The sequence below is a fragment of the Leptonychotes weddellii genome, chromosome 6 (assembly GCF_054177405.1).
Source record: "Leptonychotes weddellii isolate Sample4059 chromosome 6, ASM5417740v2, whole genome shotgun sequence".
Lineage (NCBI taxonomy): Eukaryota > Metazoa > Chordata > Mammalia > Carnivora > Phocidae > Leptonychotes > Leptonychotes weddellii.
This window is the reverse complement of record NC_138374.1, coordinates 90,228,832-90,238,122: the sequence shown is the minus strand read 5'-3', so window position 1 is coordinate 90,238,122 and position 9,291 is coordinate 90,228,832. Positions and strand designations below refer to the sequence as shown.

Genomic DNA, 9,291 nt, shown 5'->3' with positions numbered 1-9,291 from the left:
AAACTCTGGATAATGGAAAGAGACTGGGGGAGAGATGTGTCTGGCAATGATAGATATGCATCACAGTTCTCACTCCAGTGAATTCTTCTTAACGTGGCCTTAAGGCAAAAGGAGTGAAGAAGCCATGGAGGAAAGAAATAATAAGGAAAAAAATCCCCAAATTTTAGTGATTTCCAAAAAATACATTCATAATGTTGACCTGTATTCTAAAATATAATTTTTATTACACATATTCTTTTTATTAAAATACACAAAATGTATATAAATACTGATTATATTATAGGAAAACAGCATCAACAGCTGACAGTTGAAGAGTCTTGAGGACTATTTTGAGGACAACTGAGTCAGTTGCCAAGAAGTATTCAAAATCTACCACTAAATGCAACCCATGTTTTCCTAACATGTCCTTCACAATCTCCACATTGTCTCTTCTTACGTAACTCTTCTAGTCACATGCATGTGAGCGCACATGCACACACACACACACACACACACACCTAAAATTGCACTGGAAATATACACGCTGTTTGGGGAATGGAGCAACTTCCCAAAAGATCCCCCTTGCTTCTCTCTTACCATCACCTGGTGGCACAAGCTCTGCCTTTAGAAGTAAACATGCTTCCAATGGGACACTGGCCTGTGGCCTCTTTAGCTTATCATGCAAGCCTAGTCCTCTTTTTCCATCCCTTATACACTCATGTCACATCCATATATCTGAAAGACAGCCTCCCCTGAGGTAGATAGTAGACCCACCCCAAGAGGTGAGTTAACAGGTGTCCTTTTCAATGTGCCAAAATGCTTTTGGACACTTAAAATGAGTGTAGAACACTCTGGTAGCTGCTTCTTCCTGCCTCTGCATCTTCACATGGCAGCCCAGAGTCTCAAGTTCTTCAGTCATATTCCCCCTCCTGTCTGGCTCATGAGGTGAGGAAGTATAGACCTGCTGGACACTGTGGTCTCTAGATACTCTTGGCTCATGTCTTCTCACTTGACCTCAAGTGGACTTAAGAAGACTCTCATTCAAGACCATATTTTCAGTGCCTGTAACAGGGAACCATATGGAGAGAATTCCCAAAGTGCTTTTCTTAGAGCTTATATAAGCCAAAAAATGTCTTAGATTCCTCAAAACTGACCAAAGACAGTTCAGATACATTGACATATAAATGGTCAGCGCTGGTGAGATTGAATACCGCCCCCAGGTAGCTGCTGCGGGCCCACATCTGGCCAGTAGTGCAGTAGTTCATGATCTTCCCCTCCATCAGCACCAGATCCTGGGGATACTTAGAGTTCCTCATATAGACCTTGTGGCTCAGGGGCTTGTTGTTGCAGGACTGGCCCCTGAAGTACACCTTGGAATACACAAAGTACAACCCAGTATCATTGATCACAAGGCCACCCTTCTTATACTTCACCCCAGAGACAAGGGCAATTCCATATGTGTCTTCCCATTCCAGAGGGATGGATCTTGAGTTGGGCTTGCCTGAAATCAAACCAGAGAGGAGCTTTCAGCCAGGAATGCTCATGCACCCAACAAATGAAGCTTCCAAGGCAAAACTGTGGGCCTTTCCTTGAGCAAATAACCAAAATGGCATAGCCCATACAGACCTGGCTAATGGATCAGACTCGATCCATCACTGAATTCCTGCAACACCTCTATCAAATTGCTTGCCTCAATTTTATCATCTACACGACTGGGACAATAATATATATCCTAATCAATTACAATGAGACATTATTGAGATTATTTTAGTTCTCTGGAGCAGAGATTCTATGATCTTCAGAACTAACACCAAAACTTCTAGGTTTTGAGGTCTCTCTATGAGGAAAAAAGTGAAACCCAAGGAAATTCTAAAGTTGGGAAGAACCTTAGGGATCATGTGATCCACTCCTCACCTATACTAAAGAGTCTTCAGTACCCCCACTTTGGGCTAAAATCCCCTTTCTTTTATGTCTCCACAGCAGTATATTCATACCTTAAGCAGAGAACACTCTCCAGTACTGAAATTATCACTTATGTACCTGTATTTCCCTATTAGATTTTAAGTTCCTTGAAGGCAGGAACCACGTATTATTAATCTACATGTCCCCAAGGCTCGGCACACAACATGTGTTCAATAAATATCTGGTGATCCAAACTGGATCATTCTACAGCCTTTGCCTAAATAATTCCAGGGACAGTGGCATACCACTTTCTGTGATACTTATCCACTTTGCAGATATTCACGGACTGTACCCTGGGAATGCTCACACCACATTGCTTTCAAATCACTTCACTCCACCAGTTGGCCACATGCAGGAAGGCCACCAGTGCCAGGACTGGACCCTTCTTCTTACTCCTCCATCTACTCTTGTGCAAAGCAGAGTGAAGCTCTTCTAGAAAACCAGAAAAGCACTAACTAAAATAATTGATCACTCCCTACCTTTCCAGATCTCACCTCTTGAACCCATGCCCCAAATCCTCTAAGGGTCTTTGGAATGATTGAAAAAAGTGAGCTCCTCCTGGGTGGGGGTCATGTCATAATCAGCTCCATTTTGCCCGTTCAGAACATGGCCTAGACTAGCACAGGGGCTCAGTCTGGGTGTGAGGTTGACTTGACTAGAAAGATGGGACTATTCTTGGGTGTCAAATACTGTCACCAGAAAGTAGCAACTCTCTCTGAGCACAGTACCCAACCAGCTACTCTTTCTTCAAAGGCTTTCCCAAGCCCCATGTACCTTCCAGATACAGACCTGTTAAATGGGCCACTTTTCTCAGCTCCTTTTTTTCAGAGGGTGGATTGGGTTGACCTGTATCATAGAGAGATGAAAGATATACGTAAAAATGAGATACCAACTATTCTTTTGTTGGGACTCTGAACTGGGCATTTAAATAAAAGTGATTTTTTTAAAAACATAAATGACAACAGTCTAACATATACTAATCATTCAAGTCCAGACGGTAGAACTCACAGCAACATATACTTCAGAATCAAAGAGGTAAAAAATAAACCAAATTGAGATAGACATATGCACAATTATGTCACAAAAGAACAATAAAAAGGTTGATTGATAAAGAGCTATCATATCAGTTACTGCATTTGAACTTGCCACAGTCCTTTGAGATAGAGATTATTGTCCCACCTTATAGACAGCTAAATGAGCTTAGAAGTTGGGTGACTTGTCCAAGAAGACCCAGCTACTCAATGTCAGAATAGGATGGACACTCAAGTCTCCTGGCTTCAAATTAGGGTTTTTTCTACTCCAGTTCAGCTGCCTCTAGAACTCCACAGGACAGAGGCCAAAGAAGACTATGATTTCACCTCCTGGCCCCTAGGTCTTCCCCTCAGTGGCATTCAACCATCTGCCCAAATTAATCATCCTCAGATCTCAAATGCCTTGAATAGCTCCCCATTGAATGTATACTTGTGTAAAAGTTTCCCCAGCCACATGATCTCTGCCTGTCTGTCCAGCCTCACCTCCTCTGCTTGCTCATGTCAGCCAAGGCTGCACACTAGTTCTGATGTAACCTGAACACACCCAGCTTCCAGCCCCCATGCCTTTGCTCATGCTGTTAATCTGCCCAGAATGCCCTCCAAACAGATCTTTGCGGCAAATTCCTATCAACCCCATACACACCACCTGCAATACCTCTTTCTTGGGGAAACCCTCCCAGGACTTTTTAATCAAATATGGTTTTTCCCTCCTTTGAAACCTAGAATCACTTTGCCTTTACCTCTTTTGTCAGTTCTGGCTCCCCATTTCTGTGGTAACTGTATAGCTTGCCTTATCCCCCCCAAATAAATGGCAAATTTCCTACTATATGTTTAATCCGCAAGAGTATTTAACTCAGTTTCTAACCCAGGGCATGGGACCAGTAAATATTTGCTAAATTAAATTGGAAGCGTTAAAATAGGCAATAGCTCCCAAAGTAGACATTATTTCTCTGACTTCAAATATTTTAACCAAAGAGAGCCACCACTTAGCTAATGAATTCAGCTAAGACATTTAAGAAAGATTCACAGAAAAGCCCTCATCCACATCAAGCTCATTGCAATTAGCCTGCAAACCTCCCCTGTGGCGTGAGCTTGCCGCCGTCAGCTGAGAGCATGACCTGAGCAATCATGACCTCTCTAGCCACCCAAGACCACCCACCATGAATGAGGTGTTAGCGAACAGGAAAGGCAAAACTGAGTCTCCTCTACATTCCTATACCACAAACCATCTGTGCAACTCGTCTGGCATTCAGCCATGTACTGACAGGAAATGGAACAGAGAACCACAGGTTGCATATCGTTCTATCCCTCGCAGAGCCTTGCACAGTGTGATTCTCAGAGGGTCCTCAGTAAAAATATCTGCTGGATAAATGCTGAAATAAACTGGAAATAGATACTACACTTTGGTGATCAATGTTTCCTACCCCCAGGGCCTTTGCACATGCCATTCTCACTGCTGGAATGTTCTCCCCTATCCTCCCACACCACCCCACACACACGCACGCACACACAACACCTCCTTAGAAGGGACTTTCCAGACCACTCTATCTTACATCCCACTTAGTACAATTTGAAATTATATTGTCTGCTTGCTTGCTTTTGTTTACCCTTTCCTGCATGCTAAAAGCTCCCTAAGGGCAGGACCTTGTCTCTCTTGTTCTCAGTCATCACCAACACTCAGCACCCAGCCCAGGACATAAGAAGCACTCCAAGAACATTTGTGAATGAATAAAAGACTTAATGAGTTAACTGTGGAAAAATGGAAAATGAAAAAGGAGCAAATAAATTTGTTTAAATAATCTATGATAGTACATCCCAGAGAAAATTGCTGTTAATTTGTTGAAGTATAAATCCTTCTAATTCTTTACTAAGAATATAAAAATATGCACATACACTTATATAGTCAATTTATACTAAGCATACTGTTTTATAACTTGTCTTTTTTATCTAACAATATAGAACACACAATCTCCATGGCCTTAAATGTAATTATATGGATTTCATTTGCTGCATATGATGCCCTCTGAATATACCATGATGTATTTAATCTCCTGTTAAGAGGCATTTAGATTTCTTCTGACTTGTTTATTATAAATAGCCTTATAAGAAAATGATGAACACCCTTATTTATGAGTTTTTGGGTATACCTCTGATTATCTTATTAAGATAAATTCTTAGTGATGAGATTACATGGTAAATTAACACTTCTTATTTTAAAGATTTTATTTATTTGGCAGAGAGAGAGAGTGTGTGAGCATAAGAGGGAGGGGCAGCAGGCAGAGGGAGAGGGAGAAGCAGGTTCCACAGGCTCCAGAGGCTCCCCTAGGAGTAGGGAGCCCAGTGTGGGGCTCCGTAAGGGGCTCAATATGGGGCTCAATCCCAGTACCCTGGGATCACGACTTGAGCTGAAGGCAGATGCTTAACCAACTGAGCCACCCAGGCGCCCCGGTAAATTAACACTTTTAATCCTTTGGTACATTTTTTCCAACTGGTCTTCAGAAAAGGTATAGCAATTTACATGTTCCCTGGCCGTCAACTAATGTTTAAGCAAAATTTTTCTCTCACATTTTTGCCAATCTGTTTTTTTTTTTTTAATCTTTACTAACGGGATGAATGAAAATGGATATCCCCTTGTTTTGATTTGCATCTCTTTTCCTATTAATAAAGTTGCTACTTTGTTCTCCATGGGGAGATTCATCAATCTCTGGTCCATCTGGGTTGATAAGAAGATACTTGTTTACTGGAAGAGGTAGACCTGACTCATCTGTTCACTTGACTTTTAATTGCTAAAATGACCCCAGAGAGTGGGTAAAAGATGAGTAATTAGGGACCTGTTTCACCAGCCACATTCCACTGATTTTCAAAGCTATTTTATTTTAGAAATCCTCGTAAGGTTTTATTTTTCTAACAAGTATTTCTACCCTGCTTGAATACATCTGGACTTTCTAACACTTAGGGACTTGGACCTAGAACTAGAGACCAGAGCATCCAAGGGATGGCTCCTACAGAGCTTAGATTCTGGAGCAGGAGGGTGACTTGGGTCACCTACAATAGGCACATAAGAAAAACTGGAACAGGCTCCCCCACAATGGATGGCCAGTGCTGTCTTCCGTTTTCTTCCCAAGATTTACCTATTGTCTTTGCAGAGGCATCTTGCTGCTCATCTTTATTTTGCATTCCATGGACATCATAGACAGATAGAAATTTCCCTATTTCATAGGGCACCAGTCTACATGCTGGAAAGCCCTGTAGGCAACAAAGCACCAGGAGCCTGTGCTCCTTCTAGCCCCAGTTCCACACCAGCAGTTTGGGGCATATCCCCTAATCTGTCTGGTATTCTGTTTCTCTTCCAAAAAGTGAGGTGACTGAACCAGATTTGCTCCAAGCTCCCTTCCAACTCTTACCAAATCCAAAGTTCGGTGAATCTCAGTTGAATGAACCAGAGCATCCTAAATCTACCTGCCCATAGTTTCCAAACTATGTCCTGAAACTTCACACGAGGTCAGTGTTCAACATTTTCATCTTCTCCCTAGTCCTGAATCTCATAAAAGGGCTTTCTTTTATTATTGAAGGTAGCTCATGATTGCCGTTGTGGGGGAAGCTGGAGTAGCCCTTGAGAAATGGCTAAGGTCTTCCCCCCAAGACTGCCAGTGAGTGCAAAAGAATGACCTTAATGTGGATGATTAATTGCATACTTTTTAAAAGCTTAAAGGGGCACCTGGGTGACACAGTCAGTTAAACATCTGATTCTTGATTTCGGCTCAGGTCATGATCTCAGGATCGTGAGATGGAGCCCTGCATCGGGCTCTGTGCTGGGCATGGAACACATTTAAGATTCTCTCCCTCCCTCTCCCTCTGCCCCTCCCCCTCAAATAAATAAATAAATAAATAAAAGCTTAAATATATCCTAGAAAAATTTTTTAACTAAAGCTTGACTCTTGAGTAATCTCTCAGAGAGTTTAAAGAAGAGACGACTTTTCCCGGAAACATCTGTCTTTGTCCCCTACACGCATCTCCCTGGGAGTTATAGCCACTGCCCTGTTCATGGACCCCAGGAGGCCTGAGGAAGGGACAGGCCTGGAGCCAGCCGTATATGTGTTGTCGCTTTCCAAAGTCGAATGGAAATTATTTGAATTGTGTGCAGTACTCAGTTATACTGATTTTGAATGATTAAATTCACTTCAATGTTAGGGCAGCTCAAGGAACGAAAATAAGCAAAGATTCCGAATTAGCCAGGATTTCTTTTGTAGTATACATGTGTCCAAGAATGGGATGGAATTCAAGGCATTCAACCAACATGGTTCAGCAATGAGGACTGTCTTTAGAAACTCAATATACATGCATAAAAAGACTCACCTAGGGCGCCTGGGTGGCTCAGTTGGTTAAGCGACTGCCTTCGGCTCAGGTCATGATCCTGGAGTCCCGGGATCGAGTCCCGCATCGGGCTCCCTGCTCGGCAGGGAGTCTGCTTCTCCCTCTGACCCTCCCCCCTCTCATGTGCTCTCTCTCTCTCATTCTCTCTCTCAAATAAATAAATAAAATCCTTAAAAAAAAAAAAAAAGACTCACCTATTTGCTTCTCCAAAGATGATGCTCTAGGACTTTGGCTGGTGGACTGGCAAAAGAGAGAGAGAAAAAAAAGATGCATAATAAATATGAAGTTCTTTAAGCTAGAGGGGGCAAAGTTGTCAAACAAACCAAATAAACCTAAGAAGGAAATCTCCATACATCAGAACCTCTCCTAACTCAGACTCTGGCCATGCAATCATGTCTCACCATGCCCCAGTTTTGTGATTTGGAATAGTTCTAATATTTTTAAGCATTTTCAAGGAAATTTAGTTTGCTCATTTAAACAAATTCACTTCTAAGCAAGACTCCAAATTCCTTTTTGAATCACTAACCTCTAGTAGGGGTTCAGCAGGCGGCCTTGCCAACCGAGAAAAGAAGAATTGTTAAGTGCCCGTCCTATCTGGGCCCTGATCCTCTACAAGAGAGCAAATACCCCCTTGACTCATTTGAGCCTCCGTTTCTCTGCCTCTGGAATAGAACGACTAGAATGATCCATTTCTGAGACAGGAGAAAAAAAGGACTAGAAAATACTTTGCAAGCGAGGCCACGGCCCCTCTGGGCCTCGGCATCCCTCGGGCCTCCGCTACAGCAGAGCTGCTACACTAGCTTACCTCTCTGAGTTCAGCCAGCTCCTTTTGTAGGTGGAAAAGCTGAAACATCCCCAGCCCCAGCCCCACCAGGGCTGCCAGAACCATGAAAAACATCACAAGGAGACACAGGCCTGTGTTGTGGTCCCTCCGCGTCTTCAGCGGCCGCAGCGGCAGCCGAGCTAAGGACTCCGGCGGTGGTAGTGTTGGGGGTGTTGGGGGGGGCGGCGGCGGCGGCCTCCTCGGCCCAGGCCTTCCCGGCACGGAGGACGGACATGGGAGGACCGAGCCCGGAGAGGCCCAGGGAGAGCTAGCACTGCTGTCCACCCAGTAGATTTGGGGGTACGGGTAACTGAAGGGCTGCTGCATGGCAGCCGGTTCCTCGAGCTAGCCCCCAGCTAAGGTGTCAGGGCCAAGGCCGACACCGCTGTTTTTCTGGCTGCTCGAGAGAAGACAAGCCGGCTCTCTCTTTATAGAGTTTCCATCGCCAAGGGAAACACCTCTCTTTCGTCCTCTCTTTCCTTCTCTCTTTCTGCTTCTCAAAGAGACACCCACTCACTTTGCATCTGAAGCTGAGAAGCCTCAAAGACTAGACGCTCAGAGCAAACCCCGGGAAGTTTCCGCCCACAATTTTCTGATGAAAGCCTGCAGGGCTGATAACGCTGGTGGGGTCGCCTGATTTTTTTCAGGCCCTGCGAGCGCGGGGAGCGCTGGGCGCAGGTGTCCAGGCCCTGGGGGGCAAGACTATGGAGTCGCGTCCACATCTTACCTTTTGCATGAGGCAATCAATCCCTTGCTGCTATCCTTTGCCCACACCCAAGTACTATTTACCCTTAACACTGCAAAGCACTATAATGTATGGGGTAGAAATCTGCCCCACCCCCTCTCCAGGGATTAGATCAGAGGTTGCAAACCAGTGGCTGATATGCCCTATGGAACCCATGGACCTCACTATGTTTTTTCTCTTCTCTGTTGCCCCCTTTTAAAATGGGGATAGTCCACATTAAAATATATTTATTTTATCATGTTTTTGAAACATTAGAATCCTGGACACCCTAGAGGCCAGCCCAACCCCTGCAGCCGAGCTGCCCCACCCTGCACTGTGCCTCACACACCAGGTCCTCCGGCGATGGCCCTCTGGTCCCTGAAGGCCTTTGGTTGCAG

At 44.2% G+C, this 9,291-nt stretch overlaps 1 protein-coding gene across 1 annotated transcript; it reads right to left on the bottom strand.

Moving 5' to 3' along the window:
• Nucleotides 1–200: 200 nt before the first annotated feature.
• On the bottom strand, nt 201–8,706 carry FASLG (Fas ligand). The gene is made up of 4 exons (XM_081824621.1): nt 8,152–8,706; nt 7,541–7,586; nt 2,731–2,787; nt 201–1,480 (listed from the first exon to the last, which is right to left on the bottom strand). The coding sequence occupies exons 1-4, from the start codon at nt 8,494–8,496 to the stop codon at nt 1,086–1,088; spliced, it is 843 nt and encodes a 280-aa protein (XP_081680747.1). The 5' UTR covers nt 8,497–8,706; the 3' UTR covers nt 201–1,085.
• Between the last annotated feature and the right edge of the window lie 585 nt (nt 8,707–9,291).

Coding starts and splice junctions, on each gene's coding strand:
- FASLG (XM_081824621.1), bottom strand. CDS start 8,496: ATGCAGCAGCCCTTCAGTTACCCGTACCCCCAAATCTACTGGGTGGAC. Junction 7,587..8,151: donor AGCTGGCTGAACTCAGAGAG/GTAAGCTAGTGT, acceptor CTCTTTTGCCAG/TCCACCAGCCAAAGTCCTAG. Junction 2,788..7,540: donor ATCTTTGGAGAAGCAAATAG/GTGAGTCTTTTT, acceptor TCTATGATACAG/GTCAACCCAATCCACCCTCT.